Source organism: Dermochelys coriacea, chromosome 1 (genome assembly GCF_009764565.3).
Source record: "Dermochelys coriacea isolate rDerCor1 chromosome 1, rDerCor1.pri.v4, whole genome shotgun sequence".
Lineage (NCBI taxonomy): Eukaryota > Metazoa > Chordata > Testudines > Dermochelyidae > Dermochelys > Dermochelys coriacea.
Window position 1 is genome coordinate 38,663,201 of NC_050068.2, and position 26,124 is coordinate 38,689,324.

The following is a 26,124-nucleotide window of genomic DNA, read 5'->3' on the forward strand; positions in this document are numbered from 1 at the left end:
AGCAGCTCCTCGTTCAAGAGGTCAAGAACCTCCTGTACCTGGGGGCAGTGGTGGAGGTCCCTCGGAACACGAAAGGGATTTTATTCCCACTACTTCCTAATCCCAAAAGCAGAAGGGGGCCTCAGACCCATTCTGGACCTGCATCGCCTCAACAAGTCTCTCCATCATCCCTTCCTTGGATCTGGGAGACTGGTACGCCACCTTCGACTTGGACGCTTATTTCCATCTTCCAAGGTCACAGGTGTTACCTCCGTTTTATAGTGGGCGGATGCCATTTTCAATTCACAGCACTGCCCTTTGGCCTCTTATCGGCCCCGAGGGTGTTCACAAAATGGCACCAATGGCTGCTTACCCGAAACGTCGAGGTGGTCCAGTTCTTCCCATATCTTGATGATGACTGGCTCATCAAGGGCAGGTCTCGGGAACAAATGCAGAGGAGCCTCGATCTGGTCGTTCCATTTGCCGCAACCTGGGCCTGTTAATAAATGAGCAAAAATCCACCTTAACGCTGGTCCTATGAATAGAGTTTATTGGTGCAGTTCTCGACTCCACACAAGCCAGAACCTTTCTTCCGGAAGTGTGTTTTCAGGCCATGTGGACCTGATCTCCTATGTGAAGAACCACCCGCTCACCATGGCCCACATCTGCCTGTGGTGGTTAGGCCACATGGCCGCATGCACATACATGGTCAGTCATGCCTGGTTCCATCTTCAGCCTCTGCAAGTGTATCTGGCGTCGGTCTACATCCCCAACAGGCATGACCTAGACTGGGTAGTCAGGGTGCTGGATCACATTTGGTCATCCCTGATTGGTGATTGGATGCTGGGTTGGTGTTGGAGAGAGTTCCCTTTGCGGCCCCATCCCATCACTGACTCTGGTCTCCGATGCTTCGGATCTGGGCTGGAGAGCCCATCTGGGCAAGCTAAGCACCCACAACCGCTGCCCCAGGCCCTGCCCCCACCCTACCCCTTTCCCCAAGTCTCTGCCCTGGCTCTTCCTGCCCAGTTCTGCTCCTTCCCCAGAGCATGCCCCGTCCCCTGCTCCTCTCCCCTCCTCCCCCCAGTGCTTCCTGTACCTGCGAAACAGCTGGTAGAGACAGAGTGGCGGTGCTGGGGGGAAGGTGGAGGAGTTGATCAGTGGAGCTGCCGGCGGATGGGAGGCGCTGGAGGGAGGATGAGGACCTGGCTGCCAGTGGGTGCTAAGCACTCATTAATTTTTTTCCGCAGGTGCTCCAGCCCTGGAGCACCCACGGAGTCAGTGTCTATGCACCAAACCTGTAGGTTTCTCAACTCTTTCTGTTACTTCTATTGCAGTTTTTGCTGGTGTCTACCTCTCAGGACCACAGGTACCTTCCTGGATGCATATAAACAGGGTTTGCATCCTTCAAAATTACTTTATGCATGACTGACAATTTTCCCAAACCTTTGAACACACATGTATATTTCTCTAGTAAGGTTTAGATGCCTTGCAACAAGTTGTACTCCTATATTAAATAGCTTGCATATGAGTCACAATTGTTGACTTGATTACAGGCCCAGTATTGGTTTTCTATCTCCTCTAATAACAACAAAGGTTTTCTTTCTTGCGTGTCAGATTGAGCTGGCATCTGCCCACCACAGAAATAGGGAGTGCATTGTAAGCTGTCAGGACACTTGCTTGTTTCTCCGGTGGGGGGCTTTGAAATGTAAGTTTGCCATGCTCGTGTTTCTATTACACTAGATACAAGTGCTGACACCAATGTATGTGTGATTTGTGAACCATTCGCATTAAGGAGTACTTGTGGCACCTTAGAGACTAACAAATTTATTTGAGCATAAGCTTTCGTGAACTAACTCTTCAAGTCTGTGTTGTAATCCTCAGTGCGCTTGCTTTCCTTTTTTACTCTTATGTGGAAAAGGAATCTTTCGTAAGTTTCATGGTTTGTAGGAAAGCATTGCTAAGATTTTTTCAGAATCTTCACAGTCCTCGGGAGAGCTGGAAGCTGTTAAAAAGGTGTACAGATTCCTCACCAACTACAGTTAGTTAGCAGTAAGGTACTTTCTAGTCTCCACTCAAGGAGCATGCATCTATTGCCATCATATATCACAAATCACCACCTCTACTGATTAAACTTCTTCCAGGACTCATCCATGCATAGGCACTGGCTTTCTCCGGGCCCAGGGGGTGCTCAATCCCCTGCTCAGCCCCAGGTCCTGCCCCCTTCCCCCAAACCCTGATCACTGTCCCGCCTCTTCTTGCCCCCACTCTGCCAAAGGCCTTGCATTGCACAGACAGCCAAAGAAAAAGCAGTTGCCTTAGCATCTTTCTGTATAGGTGTTTAAAGCAGTTTTTATCATTTATTCATAGAAATATTTATTACTAAGTCCCAATGCATGCATCATGTTTAATATGAATACAAGGTCCTTTGTTCCAAGGATTGTATAAATTCTGAAAATGTCAAATATTTAATTTTTTTTAATAATACAAACAATTTACTATTGTAACTTCCCCCAGGACAATAAAACTGTACGAGACATTGATGAAGCTTTGTGGATATCTGCTTTTAATCTTGAGCGTTTAAAAACTGCTGACAAGGTAGGGTAAATAGATACTTTGATTCAATTTGAAATATTTCAGATTACATTTACTTAACATCAAAGTTTCATATTCCTATAGCTTATATTGGAATTGTTTATCTTATCACAAAAACATACTGTATCTGTTCTTGTCATTACCTTGGTCTGTGACCTTTTGGTGCCCCTCCTACCCTCTTTGGCTGTTCTTGGACAAGTTCTGTGGAATTGGAGCCTCATTAAGACCCTGATTCAGGAAAGCACTTAAGCCTATGCTTAATTCTATGAATAGTCCCATTAACTTCAATGGGAATGTGCATTTGCTTAAAAGTGCCTGTTTGTGTGTGTTATTGGATTGGGGCAATATCTACTCTGTCACATTAGCAACTCAGTGGTTAATTTCCTTGGTTTTTTTGGGTGTGCTTCCTTCTGAATTTGAAGATAGGTATGTACTACTCTTCATAGGCAGTTGAGGCAGTATTTTCATAAATACAACAGATCAAATTTTGATTTACATAAATCAAAATGTGTATGTTCAGAATACAGAAAAGAAAATGTGGGAGGGGAGACTTTAAAATACTGGGTAGCTGACTATACGTTTATGGCAAGAGTCTGGCAAATATCCTATAAACATAATATAATGAAGTCCTTTTCCCCAGAATTTAAATTATTTAACAGATAATGCTTTTGGATTTTTTTTTTGGTTGGTTAACTGTGCACAAATGTGGCTTAGGCCTAGTCTGCACTTAAAACTTGACAAAGCTTTGGTGCTGAATTAGGCTGAATTGTACTAAGTAACTTTTAATTCCAAATAAACATCTGTTCTATCCTACAAAAGTAAAGCCTTGTAATTCATGCATCCGAAATTGTGGTCTTAAATGCAAAAATTAATAGCTCAGTTCTACTAGGGACGTGTCGAGTTACTAAAATCTAATCTTCCAAATCTGTTAGTTAAATATATTGTTATAATACTAATCCTGAGGCACAGTCAAGTTGTCTTAGCCTTGTATACTATGAATTAGTGGTTTGGAAATGACAGCAAATTTAGGTTATGTGACAAAGCTCCGTCCTTGCCTCCGTGGGTCCTGCGTTTCCTGGCGGATTTTGCTAGCCTCAGAGGCTTACTGTGACCCTCCATGTAACCCTTCTTTCTCTAGAGACAAGGGTCACAGTCTACTGAGCCATATTCATCATAAGCCAGCGAGGGAGGTGAGGAGAAGTTATCCTTCTTTGCACAGTCTCTGTTGTCTCCCAGTTTTGGTGATTAAACAGGGGGCGAAGGTGGGGGGGAGCCTGGGCCCACCCTCTACTCCTGGTTCCAGCCTAGGGACCCTAATAGTATCAGCTATGGTAGCTGACCTTTTAGAAATATGACATGTACGATTCCCTGGGCTACTTCCCCCACAGCAGCCCTCACTTCCTCAAGCTCCACTTCACCCTTACCCCAGGGCCTCTTTCCTTATGCCTGATATGGGGTGTACTACTCAGCCTCTCCAAGAGTGCAAGTTCTTCCCACAGCTCCTGACATGCACTCCCACCTGACTAACTGGGAGGCTTTTAACTAGTTTCAGCCAGCCCCTGATTGGCTTCAGGTGTCCCAATCAACCTAGCCTTCTCCCTGCCTTCTGGAAAGTTCTTAATTGGCCCCTGGTGTCTTATTTGACCGGGAGCAGTTTCCATTTCACTTACCCTGGTACCAAGGATGTGTTTAGCCTGGAACTAATATATCTATCTCCCACTACTCGTCCATAGCCATCTGGCCTTGCCCCATCACATATCCCCCCCCTTCTGCTCAACACCGTAGAGTTAGGCAACTTGGGATGCCAGGCAGTATGCTCGTGACAGACCATCAGCGTTGCCATGGTGGCATCCAGCCCTGTGCCGTATGCGGAACTGGAATGGTTGGAGGGATAAGAACCACCTGGTGACCCTTGCATTCTTTTCCTTATTCCACTGCATCCACTGGAGGGGTGCATGGTCCGTCTCAAGAGTAAATCGCCAGCCTAAGAGGTAATAACGCAGTGTCTCCATAGCTCATTTGACAGCAAGGCATTCTCTCTTGACTACTGCATATTTCTGTTCTCTTGGGAGAAGCTTTCTGCTTAGGTAGAGGATCGGGTGTTCCTCTTCTCCCACCATTTGTGACAGAACTGCTCCCAACCCCACCTCAGAAGCGTCTGTTTGTAAAACAAATTCCCTGTTAAAGTCCGGGGCTATGAGAACGGGGTCATTACAGAGGGCCGTCCGAAGGTCTGTAAATGCTCCCTCTGCTGCGTCGGTCTAGACATGGTAAAGTGGACCTCGGGCCTTCACCAGGTCCGTTAGGGGACTTGCCCTAGTGGAGAAGTGGGGAATAAACTGTCAGTAGTAGCCTACCATGCCTAGGAACACACAGATCTGCTTTTTTCAGGTCAGCTGGGGCCAGTTTTGAATTGCCTTTAGCTTATTTGTTTGGGGCTTCGCTATGCCCCTTCCAACAATATATCCCAGGTATCTAGCTTTTGCTAGCCCTATGGCGCATTTAACGGGATTAGCAGTGAGGCCAGCCCACCTTAACGTGCACAGTACTGCTTCAACTTTCTCCAAGTGGGTTCCCCAGTCTGGCGTATGGATGATGACATCATCTAGGTATGCAGCTGCATAACTAGTATGGGGACGCAGCAGCTTATCCATGAGGCGCTGGAATGTGGCTGGGGCCCCAAGTAGCCCAAAAAGGAGGACGGTGTACTGGAATAGCCCATCCGGGGTGGAAAATGCTGCTTTTCTTTAGCTTCTTTGGTCAGAAGAATCTGCCAGTACCCATTTGTCATATCCAGTGTAGACAAGAATCGGGCACTACCCAGTGCTCTCTCCAAGTGTTCCTATACAATGGGCATAATTTGGGCTATCCGATCTCTGATCAGCAGTACATGCTCAACTATGTTCCTTCTGGGATTTGGCTCCTCTTCCCAGGCTTCTCTGGCTATATCCAATATGTCCTGAGGGTGGCGCCCATACAGTAGTTCGAATGGAGAGAAACCCATGGAGGCTTGTGGAACCTCCCAAATGGCGAACATGAGGTAAGGCAATAGGATATCCCAGTCTTTCTCATCCTAGCTCACCGCTTTCCTGATCATGGCCTTGAGGGTCCTATTGAACCTTTCCACAAGGCCATCTGTTTGTGGGTGGTATACAGAGATCCGTAAGGCTTGTACATGGAGCAATGAACAGAGATCTTTCATCAACTTGGACATGAAAGGTGTCCCTTGATCAGTCAGTATCTGCTTGGGTAGCCAAACCCGGGCAAAGATCTGTACTAGCTCCTTAGCTATTGTCTTGGAAGCTGTGTTGCGCAGGGGAACAGCTTCCGGGTACCGGGTTGCATAGTCCAGTACAACAAGCACATGTTGGTGGCCTCGAGCTGTCTTCTCTAGGGGCCCTACCAGATCCATGGCTGTCCGTTCCAAAGGAACCTCTATTATTGGAAGAGGTATCAAAGGAGCCCGCAAGTGCGGGCGAGGGCTATGTAATCGACAGTCTGGACAAGAGGTGTAGTATCACCGGACATGTTCATGTACTCCTGGCCAGAAGAACCTCCGCAGGATCTGTGCCTGGGTTTTCTCTACCCCTAGGTGTCCTCCAAACAGGTGACTGTGGGCGAGACTCAATATGGCTTCTGGATGTTTTCGTGGCACCAGAAGTTGTTGCATCTCTTGCTCCTGCATTTGCACCACGCGGTATAGGAGATCTTTCTTCACTATAAAGTAAGGTCTGGGACCCTGGATCTTCCCATGCACGGGTATCCCATCGATCTCTGCCACCTCTTCCCTGGCGTTGTCATATCTGGGGTCCTCCGCCTGGTCCCATCCAAAGTGTCTCTCCCGGGACTAACCTGCCCAATCTTCCAGGGGCCGGCTTCTGCTTCTTCCAATGGCTCGCCGCCGTCATGGCTGGGGGCAGCTTCTGGCTTCTGTGGTGGAAGTTTCTCTGTTGGCTGCTCGTGTCCATCTGCCTACTAGGGAGGTCTTCTGGCCTTGGGTCAGGATCCGGGTTCCCAAGGTCTTTGCGTCCTTCCTCTTTCTTTTTTATCCTCCGGGTCTTTCAGGAGGCTGAGAACAGATCCTGAGAAATCTCAGCGAACATCGGGGGTTGACGTTCCCCTGTGACGCATTGCTGTCCTCAGAGTCCCCACCTCCCTCCAGTCTCTCCAGGGGGAGTAAACTATCAAATCTGGATAGTCCCTTCCAATGACTACAGGATATGGGAGTTTAGGAACTATGCCCACGGTCACCTCAATGGGGTTTCCCTGAACCTCTATCTCCACTGGGATGGTGGGGTAATGGCTCACGGCCCCATGCACGTACGTCACTGCTACGCGTTTGGCTTGTAGCAGCTGACTATTTTTTACCAGCTTACCCAATATGAGGGTGATAACACTCCCAGAGTCCACAAGCGCTGTAGTCTCTGTTCCATTTATCCTCACTGGCCTGGTGTAATTATGCAGGGCTAATGCGATCCCCGCAAAGTGGATAAGGGAGCATGGGACCTCCCAATCCCCCAAGTTATATTACATAGGCTTCTCGGTGCTGGGACACTGTGCTACTATTTGTCCCCACTCCCCACATGCATAACATCTATAATTGCTTTTAATCACTCCCCTATCCCAGGGGTTAGGGGGTTTAGTCCCTGGGCTCCCCCCACTCAGGCCAATCCCTTCCTTCTGGGATCCCCGCTGGTTTTTGGCCCCCCCTTCTTCTCCCTTAGGACTCCCCAGGGGTTTGGCTGCCCAACCTTCCAGGGTTGGGGTCGGGTGCTTACCCAAGGAAGTCCCCTTTCGAAGCAGTCAGGTCAGTTCCCTGGCTGTCATCCGTCTTTCTACCAGTGTTACCTCGTTGTATGTGGACGGATCGTTTTGGCCTACCCATTTGCAGAGATCTGGCGGCAGTCCCCGCATGTAATGGTCTATGACCAGGGTTTCCAAAATCTCCTCCGGCTTGCACACCTTGGGCTGTAACCACTTCAGTGCGAGTTGTATGGGGTCGAATAGCTGGGACCTTGGGGGTTTATTCTCCTGGTATTTCCATTCATGGAACCTTTCGGCCCTTACCGCTGCTGTTACCCCTGCTCGTGCTAGGATCTCTGCCTTCAGATGGGTATAGTCAGTGGCATCCATGGCAGGCAAGTCAAAGTAGGCCTTCTGGGCCTCTCCAAACAAAAAAGGGGCAAGAATGCTGGCCCACTGCTCCTGGGGCCATGCCTCACGCTGAGCAGTCCTTTCGAATGAGAGGAGATATGCCTCTACGTCATCTCTTGACATCATCTTTAGCAGATAACCAGTGGCCCTCAGAGTTTGCGTCCCGTCGGATCCCTGGGCCTGGGTGGTGAGGATCTTCAGCTGGTCCACTACATTTCTCTCAAGAGAGCACGATCTTGGGTCTCCTGACTCATCAGTAATTGATTGGTTTCCTGCTGTAGCCGCATAGATTCCTGTTGTGCCATTGCCTGAACCCGGGTGGCCTCCTGCTGGGCTGCTGTGGCTTGTACCAGAGCTCTTACCTACTCCTCCATTGTGGTACAAAGGAAACAAAAACCGAAACCAAAAAAAAAATCCAAACCCCCAAGTGCACTTTTTTTTTTTTTTAAAAACCTCTTTTTTCCGCCACGCTGTGAACGAAATCCCACTTCTACAACCAGTTGTGACAAAGCTCTGTCCTTGCCTCCGGGGGTGCCGCGTTTCCTGGCGGATTTTGCTAGCCTCAGACACTCACTGGGACCCTCCACGTAACCCTTCTTTCTCTAGAGACAAGGGTCACAGTCTACTGAGCCATTTTCATCATAAGCCAGCGAGGGAGGTGAGGAGAAGTTACCCGTCTCTGTTGTCTCCCAGTCTCAGTGATTAATCAGGGGGCAAAGGTCTGGGGGGGGAGCCTGGGCCCACCCTTTACTCCGGGCTCCAGCCCAGGGACCTTAATAGTATCAGCTATGGTAGCTGACCTTTTAGAAACATGACATGTACAATTCCCTGGGCTACTTTTCCCCACAGCAGCCCTCACTTCCTCAAGCTCCACTTCACCCTTACCTCAGGGCCTCCTTCCTTATGCCTAATATGGTGTGTACTACTCAGCCTCTCCAACAGTGCAACTTCTTCCTACAGCTCCTGACAGCACACCCACCTGACTGACTGACTGGGAGGCTTTTAATTAGTTTCAGCCAGCTCTTAATTGGTTTCAGGTGTCCCAATCAACCTAGCCTTTTCCCTGCCTTCTAGAAAGTTCTTAATTGGCCCCAAGTGTCTTAATTGACCTGGAGCAGCTTCCATTTCACTGATCCTGGTACCAGGGATTTGTTTAGCTTGGAGCGAATCTCTCTCTCCCGCTGCTCTCCCATAGCCTTCTAGCTTGGAGGGAGGTGGGAAGCTGCTACTCCTTTTGCTGCTAGGCCCTACGCTCTCCCTGCTGCTCCAACTGCTCCCCTGGCTGGGCCAGACACCCGCCGTTCTCTGCTACTTGGCTGCTGGATCCCCCACTCTTGGGTGCTAGTACTGCTCCAACTGCAGCCCCGGATTGGGGGGGGGCTGCTAGCCCATTCCCCAGAGAGGAGTGAGGGACCCCAGCCACTGCTGTTGTGGACCACCTGGGAGGGGTCCTTTCTGCTTGCCTGGACTACCACCTGGAGTTCCTGGAGCTGCTGCTGCTGTGGAGTCTGCTGCCTGGAGCTCCTGAAGCCCGAGGAGGAGAAGAAGAGGACCATCTGCCAGCAGGGGAGCACCTAGAGATTTTGCAGACCACCGTGGAGGGGGCCTAAGACTGAGTAATTTTCAAACTGTGCTCTTGTGGTGGGGGTCTTGACTGTGTTTCCAGGGACAGGGGGTGTGGCGTGCAGCTGCCCCCGATCCATCTGTGTGTCCCCCCCAACCCCCACTACTACTACCACCACCACTGCCCCCTCCACCACCCCCACTGGCTGTATACCATCTGCCTCAGCTCCTGCCTCTGGACTCAGCTGCTTGCTTGGCTTGCCACGCCCTATTTCCACTCTTTGCGCCAGAAGCAGCAGCCAGCTTAAAGAATTGTGCAAGTGCACGTGGGTGCATGTGCCCCCCCCCCGGACTGCCACCTCCCAGCTTGCCCTTTACTACCTGCCCCATTTGCCACTTGTAGCTTTGCTCCCTCTTTTGCCCCAGCCCTCCTTACTAGCTTCAGTTCGTTTGCCTGACCCGTCCATTTCCCTCTTCAGCCTTTGTTTGTTTGCCCCGCCCCAGCCGCTGAAGCTAGCCCCTTGGTTTCCCTGTTGTACCTCGAGGCAGCTTAGCCCCTTGCTCCATGGGCCATGCCCCGTCCCATGCGCTTGTGCAACTCCCCATTTTAGTTTCAATCCCTTTCACTGCACCCCAAATGTTGTTGTACCCCCCCACACCTTAGTGCACCAAGGGGAGCTGGAATTCCACCTTGTGTCGATGTCTGACCCCTAACCCATGATTGCCCCCCGTCCAGCCCACCCCTTTTGGCGCCCTCCTCCCCTGCCTGCAGCCTAGCGGGGAGGAGTGGTCGACCTGCTTCCCCTCTCCCCTACTCCTTCTGGTGTCTCTCCTTCCCTCCCTGCTCATGATGGAGGGGGATGAGACGGGTGGGCTCCTCCAGCAGCCCCAGCTACATCTCCCCCACCTGCCCCTCTGTCACCCCCCGAAGCCTCTACTTCCTCCGCCGAACCATCTGCCATCGCCCCCGCTGGGGCACCAGCAGCGACGGGCATTGGGGTGACCTCCATTGCTGCCACGTCTCTCACCCCCTCAGATTCGGGGGGAGTCCCCCCAGCCGGCGGGAAGGGCCAGGGGAAGAAGAAGGGGAAGGGCCCCGCTAAAAAGACCAGGCCCTTCATGGCAGGGGCTGCCCCCAATGCCCTGGCCCCATCTCCAGCTGGGGCACCCCTCCCCGCTGTTCCCTCCACCAACTCTGCAGGTGTCCCTCTCCCGGCCCCCAGAGCATGCGCCGAAAGCATACACCCGCCTACTGCTACATCATGTCTCCAGCCCACCGCCTCCGCTACCATCTATAGCGGCCGGGGCCCCTTTCCCACCATGACCAGGACGCATGGCGTTCGTTGCCTCCTGGTGCCCGCCTCACCCCACGTGGAGACCTATGTGCGGGCATTGGCGAGGGTGGTGGGGCCCACTGCCATTGTGGCGGCCTCCAAAATGTATGGCAAGGTCGTCGTCGTCTTAACAGCGGAGGCCGCTGCCCAGGAGGCCGTGGAGAAGGGCTTGGCGGTGGGGGGCGTTTTTGTCCCCTTAGAGCCGCTAGAGGACCTGGGCGTCCGCCTGGTCCTGACCTCTGTCCCTCCCTTTTTTCCCAATGCCGCCCTGTTACCTGCCCTCTCTACGCTGGGGAAGCCCATCACTGTCATCAGCTCTCTCCTGTTGGGCTGCAAAGACCCCGCCCTCCGACATGTCCTCTCGTTCCGCCGGCAAGTGCAGCTTCAACTACCGGCGGCGGCACGTGACGGAGAGGCGCTGGAGGGATCATTCCTAGTCCCCTACCAGGGGGCCCGTTACCGGGTGCATTATTTCACGGGGGAGGCCCGGTGCTACCTCTGCCAGGCGATGGGGCACGTCCGGAGGGACTGCCCCCTGGCCCGGCAAGGAGGGGCATCCGGGAACCCCGAGCCCCGACAGGGCACCGGCCCCATCATCGCAAGCACCCCTGGCTGCCCGGCAACCGAAAACCACCCCTCCTCCTTCCCAATCCACCATTGCTCCTGCTCTGGCCCAAGGGGCACCTCCCCAACTATGCCCAGACGAGCGGGAGAGCCCCGCCCCCACTGCTTGCAATCTGGCGAGGCCTGTGGAGGAGGGTGCAGCAGGGACAGTGCCGGGCATGGGAGAGGGCCCGCCCCAAGGGGAATCTTCCCTCCCTTGTGCTGCCCCACTGTTACCCCCTCGAGTCCCTGAGCCATCGCTTCTGCCCCCTGACACAACCCCTGCTAGCGAGCCCCCAGATGATGCCATGGAGGGCTGGGCTCTAGTCCAGGGGAAGCGGGGCAAGCGGAAGGCTCGAGCTCCGCTCTTCCCATCTGATGGGGAGGCCCCCCGGAAGACGAGGAAGGGGGGCACCGATGCCGAGCCTTCCACTTTACCCACGGGTGTGTTTCATCCACCGGTGCCGGTTGGGGAAGACGTGGAAGCACTGGAAGGTGGTATCTCCCGTCCACGGGAGTCCCTCTTTTCCAAGGCCCCCGAGGCTCCATCTGAAACCTCAGTGTGCCCCGAGGCAACAGTCACGTCAGGTGGCAGCGGGGAGAATCCCGGGGTGGCGGAAACTGATCTCCCATCAATATATGAGGAAATCGAGGCCCTGGGTCTGACTCTGGTCACCCAGGAGGAGGACGACCCTATGCCTGAGGGCCTTGATATAGGCGACTTCACTCCAGCCCCCCTTTCCCCATGCTCCCTCCCCCTAACCATTGCTTCCGCTTCCACCTCTGAGGGGCCCCTGGACTCCTCCATCAACCCGGCTGCAGATGGCACCCCACTGAGGGCCGCCGAAACTGTTGAGGCGACGGCCAGTGCCACGCGGCCGGGACCTGAGCTACCAGAGGCACCCTTCGTTGGTGAGGAGCATTTGACCTCCTTCGCGGGAGAGAGCCCTAGTAGAGAGTCCACCCCCTGATGCTGTGGCTGCCAAATCCACCATAGAGCCTGCGCCCGGTATCACTGAGAGCCCTCTAGCCGCCCAGAATCTCACGTCTAACCTTGTCCCTGCCCCTGTCCCTATTCTGTCCACATCCCGAGACGTTACTGCCTCCCCTGGGGCTGTCTCCTTCCCCTTGCCAACAGATGAGCCCCAGGGAGCGGCCTTTGTTTTTCCCCGTCCCGACCTACCAGGGGCTGCTATCTTCCCTCTGCCGCCCCCTATCACCCCAGCATTTAAGCCAACTTATGAGGAGCTCCGTCGGGGGTCTGCACCCTATCTGCCCATCTCGGTGGGCCACGGGGCTGTACCAAGGGCCCCGTCGGGGAGTGATCAGGAAACCGTAACCCCAGCCCCCAATGCGTTGCGAGAGGAGTTGCGGGAGTTCCTAGAATACGTCCGTCGCTCCCGCAACCAAGTCCAGCTTGCCCTCCAGCGATGGGGGGACTTTAATCAAATCCTCTGGGCTACAAGAGCCCTCATGGGGGAGGGTAAAAGGACTGGGAGGCAGGGTGCTGCCTACCAGCGGATCCGCCTCTTCCGTGACTCGTTACTCATCTACAGGGTGGGTCACGGACTGCTGCGCGGCCCGCTGGGACCCGCGAGCATTCCTGCCGGCGAGGATCCCCCCCCAGCCCTCCTCATGGCACCCTTTACCATCGCAACATTGAACACCCGCGGCTGTAGGATGGGTCTCCGCAGGTCCCAGGTGCTCCCCTTCCTTCGGGAGGGGAGGTACTCTGTGATTTTCCTGCAGGAGACCCATACAGCTCTGACCGCCGAAGACAGCTGGCGGCTGGATTCGGGGGACAGGGTCTACTTTATCCACCTCACAGTTCGTACGGCTGGAGTGGCGACCCTGTTCTCCCCCGAACTACGGCCCAAGGTGCTGGGGGTCGCCGAGGCTGTGCCGGGTTGTCTGCTGCCCCTCCGGGTCCGCATGGAGGGGCTCGTAGTCAACCTCGTCAACATCTATGCCCCAGCAGCAAGCCCGGAGCGGCTGCAGTTCTATCAGCAGGCGTCCGCCTTTCTTGGCACCTTGGATCCTCGTGAGTGCCTGGTCCTGGGAGGGGACTTTAACATCACCGTTGAGGAGCAGGACCGCTCGGGGACCGAGCAGAGCCCGGCCGCCGTCGCCGTCCTCCAGGAGATAGTCGAACACCACTCCCTGGTGGACGTCTGGCGCGACCACCACCCGGATGACACTTCCACATTCCCCTTTGTCTGGGTGGAGACCCATTGGACGTGCCACTCCCGGTTGGACCGCATTTATTTATCACGCTTTCATCTTTCACGAGCCCACTCCTCCAGCATCTGCCGGCCCCATTTTCTGACCATCATATAGCCACCGTGACAGCCTCCGTCTGCCGGAGAGGCCGGGGTCGGCCTATTGGCATTTTAACAGCTTGCTGGAGGATGCGGGCTTCGTGGCGTCCTTCCGGGAGTTCTGGCTGGCCTGGCGAGGGCAGCGGCATGCCTTTCCCTCAGCGCGGCGGTGGTGGGACGTAGGGAAGGTGCGCGCCCGGCTCTTCTGCCGTGACTACAACCGGGGCGCCAGCTGACGGAGGGATGCGGCGATAGAGCAGTTGGAACGGGAGGTCTTGGAGCTGCAGAGGCATCTGGCCCCCAGCCCTGAGGATCCACCCCTCTGCGGAGCGTGCCGGGAGAAGCGGGAGGAGCTCCGGACCCTCGAGGACCATCGGGCCCAGGGTGCCTTTGTTCGATCCCGCATCCGTCTCCTTCGGGAGATGGATTGCGGCTCCCACTTCTTCTACGTCCTGGAGAAAAACAGGGGGGTTAAGAAACATATCATCTGCCTACTGGCAGAAGATGGCACCCCCCTCACAGATCCGGTGGAGATGTGCGGGAGGGCGAGAGCCTTCTACGCATCCTTTTCTCCCCGTATCTGACCGATCCCAACGTTTGCAGAATGCTTTGGGAGAAAGCTCCCAACGGTCAGCGTGGGCTACCGAGACCGGCTAGAGCTGCCTCTCACTCTGGCCGAGTTCTCGGAAGCCCTCCGTCGCATGCCCACCAATAAATCTCCGGGCATGGACGGGCTGACCGTGGATTTCTACCGCGTGTTCTGGGACGTCCTGGGCCCAGACCTAGTCACCATCTGGGCCGAGTCTTTGCAGAGTGGGGTCCTCCCTCTTTCGTACAGGCGAGCCGTGCTGGCCTTATTGCCAAAGAAGGGGGAACTCCGCGATTTACGAAATTGGCGTCTCGTCTCGCTCCTCAGCACGGACTACAAAATCGTGGCAAAAGCCATCTCGCTGCGGCTAGGGTCCGTGCTGGCGGACGTGGTCCACCCAGACCAGACCTACACGGTCCAAGGCCGCAGCATCTTCGACAACCTATATCTGGTCCGGGACCTATTGGAACTTGGGTGTACGGATGGTCTGTCGTTCGTCCTCCTGTCCTTAGATCAGCAGAAGTCTGACAGGATGGATCACGGGTATCTCCTGAGCATTCTCTGCAGGCGTTTGGCTTCAGGCCCAGTTTTGTGAATTTTCTCCGTGTGCTGTACTCTTCCGCAGAGTGTCTGGTCAGGCTCAACTGGACCCTGACCGAACCGGTCAGTTTCAGGCGAGAAGTACGGCAGGGGTGCCCCCTCTCAGGCCAGCTGTACGCTCTGGCGATCGAGCCCTTCCTCTGTCTCCTCCGAAGAAGGTTGACAGGGTTGGTGCTGCGGGAGCCGGAGCTGCGGCTGGTCCTGTCGGCGTACGCTGATGACGTGCTCCTCGTGGTCCAGGACCCGGGCGACTTGGCGCGTTTGGAGGCTTGCCAGGCCATCTATTCTGCAGCCTCCCCCGCTCGGGTCAACTGGGTCAAGAGCTCTGGTTTGATTATAGGGGACTTGCGGCAGGTTAGCTCCCTCCCACCCCCGCTTCAGGCCATCCGGTGGAGAATGGGTCCGCTGCTCTCTCTGGGCGTTTACCTTTCTGCCACGCATCCCTCTCCGCCGGAGAACTGGCAGAATTTAGAGGGCGGGGTGATAGAGCGGCTCCGGAAATGGACAGGACTACTCCGGTGCCTCTCCCTTCGAGGGAGAGTGCTAGTGCTTAATCAACTAGTGCTGTCCATGCTCTGGTACCAGCTCAACACTCTGGTCCCGGCCCCGGTTTTCCTGGCCAACCTGCGGACATCGATTCTGGAGTTCTTTTGGTCAGGACTGCACTGGGTCCCTGCAGGGGTTCTCCATCTACCTGTGGAGGAGGGAGGGCAGGGCCTAAAATGTCTGCTTACTCAGGTCCATGTCTTCCGCCTCCAGACCCTGCAGAGGCTCCTTTATGGTGCAGGTAGTCCGGCGTGGAGCATACTGACGCACGCCTTCCTGCGCCGCTTCCGAGGGCTCCGATACGACGGGCAGCTCCTTTATCTCCATCCGAGAGGTCTTCCGCGAGACCTCTCCGGGCTGCCGGTCTTCTACCAGGACCTCCTCCGGACCTGGAAACTCTTTACAACGGCCAGGTCCGTGGCGGCCACCGAGGGGGCAGATCTCCTCGCCGAGCCCCTGCTACACAACCCCCAGCTCCGTGTGCAGGTGGTGGAGTCCCTCTGGGTGCGCCCGAGTTTGGTCCTGGTAGAGGTCACAAGAGTCGGAGACCTCCTGGACTATGACCGGGGAGACTGGCTGGATCCCCTAACCTTCGGTCAGCGCATGGGGCTTTCCAGACCTTGTACTCCCCGACGCATACTTCAGGAGGTGAAGGCCGCTTTGCCGCCCGCTACTCGGGTTTATCTCCACAGGGTCCTGCACGTGGGCATGCCCTGCCCACCCGCTACCTAAGGCCCGCCGGACCTTTTAATTGGACCCCTGCCCCATGGACCCAACCGACCCCTTCAACCCTTCACTAGAAGCCGGCTGCACGAGATGCAGCCGGTCTGTTTTTTAACCGCGCCATGAAAACATCTCTACACGCTCGTGCTCCTCACCCTTTACGCCCGCACCCTCGTGTCCCGCCCCGATACAAAATGGCGGGACCTCCTGCCACCTTTGGAGGGTGAGGAGCCCCGGTGGGCCAGCGTATATTCCACCTTAGTCCCAAGGCCCGCCGGGGATGTCAGTTCGCGGCTCCTTCACGGAGCCGTGAGCACGGGCGTGTACTTGGACCGGTTCACTTCAATCCCAGACACCTGCCCCTTTTACGACGTGAGAGATACCCTGGCACATGTCTACCTGGAGTGTGCCAGGCTGCAGCCCCTATTCCGGCTCCTCACCAATATTTTATGTTTTTGGTTGCACTTTTCCCCTCACCTTCTCATTTATGTACTTCCTATCCGTGGCCCCACAAAGTCACGGGATCTCCTGGTCAACCTCCTCCTGGCCCTAGCTAAAATGGCCATCTACAAAACCAGAGTGAGGAGGTTGGCCGATGGAGTTTCCTGTGACTGTGGGGCCTATTTCCGAGCCTCGGTCCGTTCACGTATCCCGGCGGAGTTCCTTTTGGCAGTGTCCTCTGACTCCCTTGTCGCCTTTGAGGAGCAGTGGGCGCTGTCCGGGGTTCTCTGCTCGGTGTCCCTGTCTGGTTCCCTTCGTTTGACCCTTTGACCGCACTCCTATCCCTGTTATTTTATTAGTTGTCCCCCGGAATTTTTTGAGCATCTAGGTCCTGTGGATCCCCCTTTCAGTCTTGGGGGGATCCTTTAGCAGTGGACGGGCTTCGCCCGCCCACTTCCCGGATCCCAATAAGTCTACTCTTCCATAGCCATCTGGCCTTGCCCTGTCAGAATTAATAAGTTTGATGCAAGTAGTATGAGCTGTGTTTCTATCCGCATAATGGGATCCTGGTCCCTGACTAGGACTCCTATATGCCCCGGTACTATAAATAATGTTTCTTACACAATACCTGAGTAAGTGGGGAGAATTTGAAGAGACATGTCATACTCTCGGATTAAGCCTGAAGCTGCTGGTTGAATAAGGCAGACAGTTAACATCCAGGGGACTGAAGTATAAAATATTGTCTGATTTGTGTGAATTTGAGAAAAGCAAAGAATGACTGAATAGCAAATAGTCGAGTTCACACTTTATTGCTCTTGTTTTCGACGGTTTGCAAGCTACATTTGGTTTGTTATTGAGGTTTTCTTTGCAGCCATAACAGATAGAGATTTATTTCATTTTTTAAAAAACAGATTCTAGAGAACAAAATAGTAGCTTCAAAGAGGTGATTGTGTAGCATATTGGTGCATACTGGCTATTTCCGAGAACTGTTCCCTACATTGGTGTGCCTCTTGTCCTCATCTCTTCCTCCCTGTGGGCATGTTACAACACAAAAATTGTACCTCTTTAACTGTACCAATTATAGTTAAAGCAGTACAATTTCCCTACTGTAGGGTCAGTTACATCAGTATAGGTGTTATATACTGCTATAGTTGCATCCATATTACAGCGGTTTTACTTGTGTGCCTATTTTGGGGGGAAAAGATCATACTCTTAACTGAAATAGTGTACCAGTACAGAAACTGTGTATAGATCAGGTCAAAAGCTTCAGTTCTTCTAGATTTGTTTATCCTGCGATGTTTTTTGTTGTCACTCTGACTCAGAATCACACAAACACATTTCAAATTGTCGCCTCTGATATGTATAAATGACTGTCTTTTTTCTTATTTTGCATAAATAGGATGAATGATTAGGCATTGATTTAGTTATCTTTTAAAATAAAATAGATGCTTGGATATTTGGAATCCAAAGTGAAGCAGGAAGAAGACAGGATTGTAGACATTATGGATAAAAAGTTTGATAATCTTATTACTTCTCTTCAGTCAAGGTAATGTGACTGTCTTGTCCATGACATAAAAATAATCTTGTATTACATTAAAAAAAATAGTTAACTGGAAATATTGGTGTCTTTAATTTAGTTTTAGTACTTCCTCTGACAATATTTCATAGTATCTTAATTTATTAATTGTCCAACTATGAACAACATTTACTCCTGAGGGAATTCTGCACCAAAAAAATTAAAATTCTGCGCACAATATTTTAAAATTCTGCAACGTTCTGTAAATTTGTGCATAAATAAACGTGTCTCTAGCATGGCAATGGGGAGCACAGGCCACTGGCTGCATTGAGGTGGGAGATCACCCTGAAGCCTCCACTTCCACCAGTACAGGGACTTGGCAGCGAGGCTGCATCTGACCCTGGCACAGTGCAAGGGCCAGGCCTGCTCCAGAAACACCCAAGGCCCTGACCCCTCTTTGCAAGGTGCGCCATGTGTGGGTGGGCAGGCTCAGCCCAGCAGGATCCAAGTGTGGGGGGAATCCAGGTGTGGGATGAGAGGTTTCTCTGTGGGGCAGTCTGGGTGTGGGTGGCTCAGTGGGAGATCTGGATGCTTGGACTCGTTGGGGGGGTCCAGGTGCAGGGACAATGGAAAGCTATGAGGGATCCAGTTGAAAATGATTAGGGCTCAGCAGGGGAGGTCTGGGGGTTCATTGAGGGATCCGGGTGCCTAGAGAGTGGGGCTTAATGGGGTGGGGATCCAGGTGCTTAGTTGGGTGGGGATCAGGGTGTGGGGGATTCTTCGGGGGGGGGTCCAGGTGTAGAGGGGTAAGGCTTGTCAGGGTGAGGCTTCGATGAGCCTGCTTAACGGGGAGCCCCAGCTGGTGCCGAGGGGATGCCACATTCTGGGCTCACCACACGCGGACGCACACACGCACCCGCACACACTCATCTGCGATCACTTTTTCTTCCCCCTCACTCCATGGATGCTGAAATAATGTGTATAGTGGGGGTGCTGAGAGCCATTGAACCAAACTGTAAACCCTGTATATAATGGAAACCACTTCAAGCCAGGGAATGCAGCAGGCAGCACAACCTTAGTTCCAGCACCTATGCCTCTCACATTACCTTTCCCCTGCCCCTCCTTATCCAGCCCCGCCACAGGCACTACTGTTGCACAGAAAACAGGAAGGCTCCTAGCACACAGAAGGGAAGCATGACTGGCACTAGGATCCAGGAGGCGGCATTCAGCCGCAGAGTCAGCGGAACAGAGAGGCAGCCTCCTTCAGGTGGGCTGCTCTGTGCTTGCAGAAATGAGGCGGGACAGTGGCATGTAACCCCATGTGCCCCCCTGTGCCTCTCCTGTGTTTGGGAGGGCAATCCCCCCTCCAAACTGCGCCCATGGTCGTTCCCCAGCGTGGTTTCCTTTTGCTTCCCAACTGCTTTCTGCAGGGAAGCACAAGAATTCTGCGGGGGGTGGGGGCAGAGGTGCTTTCTGTGGGAGCACAGTTGTGCGGAATTACCCCAGGAGTAAACATTTAAAACATACACAGAAATATGTTTTATGTATTTGCCATTGTTAGAAGAGACTAGCATATGTCAATTTTTTTTGTTGCTATTTAAGATTTTACATTTTGTCATTACTTTCCTGAGAAACCTTAGAATTTTGAGGGATTCATATTGTTGCTGTTTACAAGCAACCAAAACACACTAAGAGCAAATAACTTTGAAAATAGAGAAAGATGGCCTCATGTTTTTTACTCTCATTTTGTGTTTCATATGGTCTTTTAAATTGGAACTTTCCTGTTCTTGCTAGAGAACTCTTTGAAAGAGTAGAATGGGACATGTTATCTTAAGAGTGAAACTTACGCTGCAACTTTCTTAGTACTCAGCTGAAGTTTCTGGAAATATCCAAGAGCTGGAATGGACATATTTCTAAGCATGCTCTCAAGAATAGCAAAGAGAATTAAAAAGCTTACTTCCAGTAACAAAAGTAGTTCTTGGAATAGTATCTCTATGGGTGCTCCATTCTAGATGTATTCACATCTCTATGCCTCAGATCGGAGATTTTAGCTAGCAGTGTCCATGTGGCCCGCACATGTGCTCTCCCTGCTTCAGGGCTATATAGCACTGCATGGGCAAACTGCCCTTAGTTCCTTCTCAACCACTTTTGGCCTGAGATGGAACCTCAGCAGTGTCCGATGTGAGAATTAATCATCTATATCTTATTTTCTATTTTGAAAAAAACAAGGAGTATTTGTGGCACCTTAGAGACTATCAAATTTATTTGGGCATAAGCTTTCATAGGCTAAAACCCACTTCACTGGATGCATGCAGTGAAAAAATATAGTAGGAAGATTATATATATACACACAGAGAACATGAAAAAATGGGGTTTGCTATACCAACTGTAACGAGACTACTCAATTAAGGTGGACTATTATCAGCAGGAGAGAAAAAACTTTTGTAGTGATGATCAGGATGGCCCATTTCAAACAGTTGACAAGAAGGTGTGAATAACAATAGGGGAAAAATTAGCATGGGGAAATAGTTTTTACTTTGTGTAATGACCCATCCACTCCCAGTCTTTATTCAAGCCTAATTTAATGGTGTCCAGTTTGCAAATGAATTCCAATTCTGCAGTTTCTTGTTGGAGTCTGTTTTTGAAGTTTTTTTTGGTGGAGAATTGCAACTTTGAGGTCTGAAATTGAGTGACGAGGGAGGTTGAAGTGTTCTCCGAGTGGTTTTTGAATGTTATAATTCTTGACTTCTCCAACAAAAAAACTTCAAAAACAGACTCCAACGAGAAACTGCAGAATTGGAACTCATTTGCAAACTGGACACCAGGTTGCTCATTGGAATAGGGGACGGCAATCTCTTTCAGCTTCTCTAGCCAGACATTCTGATCCACAAGATATGTTTGAGGAACAGGAAGTGAGACTAGACCAACATTATTCCAAGAACCAACATCTCTTCACTCTCCTGATGAGGCAGTCATGTCTCCTCCACCGATCCTGGCAGACAACTTCAAACAGTTTCAAGATCTCATTTAGAGAGTAGTAGATTTGCTACAAATTCTGCTTGAAGAAACAAAAGTTGCAACACAAGCTGCTTGACATCCTACATCTGTTTGCAACTCGTTCCCTATCAATGAGGCCTTGCTGGACCCAGCAAAAACGATATGGCAGACACTGAGCACAATATCGCGCTTTCATAAGAGAGTGAACAAAAAAATACAATGTTCCCTCTAAGGGCCTGGATTTTTTCTTTTCCCACCCATCCCTGAATTCCCTTATCATTGATGCTGTAAATAAATGTTAGACAGTGCCACACTAAATCAACACTCGGACAAGGAACGGAAACAACAGGATTTATTTGGATGAAAGTCATCTTCATCGGCAACCCTACAGCTTAGGATCGCTAATTACCAAGCCCTTATGGCAAAATATAACTCTATAAATTATTCTAAATTAAACATCTCCCTGCTGATAAAAGGGAAGAGTTTCAGGTGATCATTGCTAAGGGACAGCTTCTCGCAAGGACATCATTGCATGTCTCTCTAGATGCTGCTGCCACTGCTGCTTGCTCAATCTCAACAGCAGTGATCATGCGGAGAGTTTCCTAGCTTCCCCTTTCTGGCTTTCCAAGGGAGGTCCAGTCTTCTGTGGAGTACCTTCCATTCGAAGGATCCAAACTAATTGCAGAAAAAAATGATGAATCCCTCTACACACTAAAAGACTCTAGAGCCCCTTTGAGTTTCCTGGGAATTTACACACCGCTCAAAAAAGGAGATATAGTAAATCAGCAGTTGGCACAGAGGTTCCAGTCTGCTCAGTTTCTCCTCCCCAGAGACATTAAGGACCCCAACAGAAAAGATGACTGCTACAAAAGCAGAGATCAGCTGCCACACAACCATCAACATCACCAAGTGCGTGGTGGTCAGGGTGGATAAAAATCAATGATATATTTTTTTAAATAAAAAAAATTGATTTATTTAAAGTGGATTTTTTGATAAAATGCTTTTTGAGGGGAAAAAAACTATCAAAAAAATCCAATTTAAAAAGATAGTTTCAGTTAAGATACATTATAGCTCAAAGATATCTCCTCATGGAATAGGAATTATAAATTCTAATTCTGTAGTATGAGACAATAGTCATGTAATGTTTAAGAACAATTTCGTAAATGAGTTCCAATAGTTCATGGATTTAGGGACCCAATGTTATGGTGTATTAGGGGCTTCTGTATAGATTGTTTAGGTTAGTCTTTCTAGCTATCCAATGGGACTCAGTGCTCAGTCTAGAAAATACCATCAGAGATGCTTAGTTTTGCAGTTCTCAAACTGTGGATTTGTATCTCCAGGGATAATATGCTTGTTAACAGCAAAAAAGTTTTTAAATAAAATATATAGAGAGGGTGAGAAATAAGACCTCAACCCTGTTGTCCTTTTGCAAATTTGTGTACACAGAGTCAATCCCTTACTTCTCTCTAAAAGTGCAAAATTTCAAAAAGTTCAATGAATGGAAGATTGTTGGGGGCGGACTAGATCTGGAAAAGCAGAAGAAGTCTGGAGATAAATGTGAGAAGGGAGGGGCAGGCAGTAGAAGCAAAAGTGAAATTGTTTGAGCAGCATATTCCAGAAGTCTTGAGGTCTTTCTGAGAGCAGCCTTTATTGATTTGAGATCTACCATACCATTCTCTCACTAGAAGGGAAAACCTATAATGGCAGCAGGCCGTAAAAGAGACCCAGTTTGGGAATATTTTAATGAAGTTCCTCTATCTGTGGGTAAGACAGGCATGCATGCAAAATGCAAACAGTTCAACAAAGAAATGCAAGGCCTGGTTACCAGAATGAAACAACATCACGAGAAGTGTTCCTTCTCATGAGGAAGCTGCGTTGAAGATGATGAAAGGAATGTGTCTGAACATGCAGGATCTTCAGGTTGGTAAACTTTTTTTTATTTCATACTTCTTTCTTAAGGACTGTCTGTTTTCCTTCTGGACTATTCTTGAATTCTCATGTTTGAGCAAAAAAGATACTTGTTACTCTGTGGTACTGTCATTTTAGGTGCTGTTGTGATAAAAAATAAATAGCGGAAATAGGCAGATCTTCCATTTCAATTTCACCTTTAAAGTAGTACCAAGTGTCAGTGAAGACAGTGAATAATACTAAATGAGCAGTATGGTAATAATAATTAAATAACTGCATTGACTTATTTTGTTTAGGAGAATCCATCCTCAACATACAGGATTCTGAAGATTATCCACCTTCAAGATCACCATCATTTTCTATAGTTTCAGACTTATCTGCCAATGACAGTGTTTCAGTCACATCGTGTATGTCTCAGAGCCACAGTATATCACCTGTAACAAAAAGAAAAAAAAAATCTCCATCATCCGAAAACAACCATAGATAAATTGGTGATAAGAACCAGCAGATTACAAAAAGAGGTAATTGATGAAAAAATCGCCCGGCTTGTTTATGCCACAACAAACTCTCCTTTCTGTATGATTGAGAACCCACACTTCATTATCATGGTTGAGTCATTAAGACCAGGATACAGTTCACCCAACAGAGCAGATATCACAGGCAAACTGCTGGATAAAGTGTATGAAAGAGAAATTGAGCAGTGTGCAAAAGATCTAGAAGGTGAAATTGTTAACCTAATTCTTGATGGGTGGAGCAATGTCCACAATGATCCTATTGTATGTGCTTGTGTGACAACAGAAAAAGGGAATGTCTTCCTTACAGAAACAATTGATTACATCAGGAAATGCACACCGATCAGAATACTTACAAGAAGTAGCAGTAAAAGCTATAGCAAACTCTGGAAAAAAAAATTCAAATGTCTAGTACACAGCTTGACACAGTCACAGACAATGCTGCAAATGTATCCAAGATGAGAAGAAATTATTTAGAAGAGAGTGAAGAGAGTCCTAAGCTAGTAACATACAGTTGCAGTGCTCATTTGAAGCACCTCCCAGCCAAAGACTTCATTGTTCCAGAAATAAAGGCTAATGTTGTTGAAATTGAAAAACACTTCTGTAACAACCACTTTGCAGCAGCTGCTCTTAAAAAAGTGGGAGGAACCAAGCTAACTCTCCCACAAGACGTATGATGGAACTCAGTAGTGGACTCTTTTGAGCACTATATCAAGAACTGGCCTAATCTGACAACGGTTTGTGAATGAAATTGTGAAAAAATAGATGGCAGTGTCACAGCCAAAGTTCTCAACGTTGGGCTTGAGAGATGTTGAACACATGCTGAGTACCCTGAAGCCTATTTCTGTAGCCTTGAACAAAATGCAGGGAAATAGCTGTTTTATTTCTGACGCTGTTGAAATTTGGAAGGAACTGAGTGAGATCTTCAAAAGAGGAATATGCAATGACAGACTTAAATTACAAGTGTTAAAAAAATGAATGGGACAAGCACTATCGCCAGCTCATTTTCTTGCATATATTCTCAGTATTCAGTACGGTACCAGGGTCAAACCTTAACTGCTGCTGAAGAAGAGGAATTGACTGAGATATAGACATTGAGCAATCATCCCTCCATAATGCCAACTATAATAAACTTCAGAGCTAAGGATGAACCATTCAAGAAATATGTTTGCTGATGATGTTTTAAAGAAAGTCACACCAGTGAACTGGTGGAAGTCATTTAAGCACTTGGATTCAGAGGTTGTTGAAGTGATGATCTCACTTTTAACAGCAGTAGCTTCTTCTGCCAGTGTAGAAAGACTATTTTCTTCCTTTGGACTAATTCATTCCAAAGAAAAAGCAGGAAAGCTTGTTTTTCTTTTCCAGATTATGAACAAACAGGAAAATGAAGGTGAAGACGACTGAGTTAGCTGAGGAAGCCAGTATTTTAAGTTTCTCATGTTGACCTGGCTGACGGTAGTAAATTTAATTTTTTTTTTAAATTTCATTTAACTGTTTTTGTTTAAAAACGATTTTAACAAAAACAAACCTGATTTAAAAAAAACTTGAATGTTTAACTAAATTCAAAAATTCATATGCTTTTGTTAAAATATTATGTTTGCTGTTGAAGAAAAAAATCCAGAATACATAATGTTTTTGTTTTAGTTAAATAAAACAATTTAAATAACTGGCTGACGATGTTCTCCTCCTAATACAGCATGGCAAGAAAATCCTCCAAATATTAATGATTAACCTGTTGAATTAGAAATCGTTCTCCTCCCAATGACTTCATAAATGTTTGCTTCAATTACCTTTTTGTAAATGAAATAACCAAAAAATCATTCATTTTCTGATACAGCTGTAAAACTAACCTTAAAAGTTTTTAAAATAAATGAGGTTTGGCCTCATTCTGAACGTGCAAAGTCAACCATAGCTCCCACTCAAAGAATAGAGTTCATCGGAGCCCTCCTAGACTCTGCTCCGGCCAGGGCTTTTCTTCTGGAATCTTGTTTCCTCACCATGAACGCCATCATAGAGGATTTCAAAAGATTCCCCACCACTATAGCACCGAATTGCCTAATACTGCTCGGGCACATGACTGCTTGCACGAACGTAGTACAGCATTCCAGCTGCGGTTCAGTCCCCTTCAGACTTGGCTAGTCCGAGTTTACAGGCTGAATTGAGACCACCTAGACAGACTGGTCACACTCATTCTTCAGGTCCACAAGTCCCTCTGGTGGTGGCTCAACCCATGAACAGTATTTGCAGGAATACCCTTCTCCAGACCTCAGCCATCGCTATCACTAGTCATAGATGTGTTGGCGATGGAATGGGGAGCACGCCTAGGCGGACTCTGGACTCAAGGTCTCTGGTCCCAGGCAGAATTTCCGCTGCCCATCAACGTCCAGGAACTGCGTGCGGTGTGCCTTGCTTGCCAGACGTTTGAAACCCATCTACAGAGCAAATGTGTCTCGGTAGTGACAGACAACACCACAGTGATGTTCTATATAAACAGACAGGGTGGTGCTCGCTCTTCTACTCTGTGTCAAGAAGCCCTCAGGCTGTGGGACTTTTGCATCACACACTAGATACACTTGGAGGTATTGTGTCTTCCGGGCTCACAGAACAAACTGGCCGATTGCTTCAGCAGGTCCTTTCATGGCCACGAGTGGTCTCTCCACCCAGATGTCTTGCTCAACGCTTTCCAAAGGTGGGGATCTCCCCTGATAGACCTGTTCGCAACACGGCACAACAGGAAGTGTCAGCAATT

The 26,124-nt window shown here is 49.9% G+C and overlaps 1 protein-coding gene across 3 annotated transcripts in view; it reads left to right on the top strand.

Annotated features, from left to right (window-relative positions):
* RNF17 (ring finger protein 17) overlaps window positions 1–26,124 on the top strand; it is a 220,853-nt gene that overhangs the window by 37,893 nt on the left and 156,836 nt on the right. For all 3 annotated transcript variants that reach the window (XM_038411672.2, XM_038411698.2, XM_043504233.1), the window contains exons 8-9: window positions 2,494–2,574; window positions 17,888–17,988. In XM_038411672.2, coding sequence (XP_038267600.1) covers window positions 2,494–2,574; window positions 17,888–17,988 — 182 coding nt within the window. The remainder of the gene's footprint in view (window positions 1–2,493; window positions 2,575–17,887; window positions 17,989–26,124) is intronic.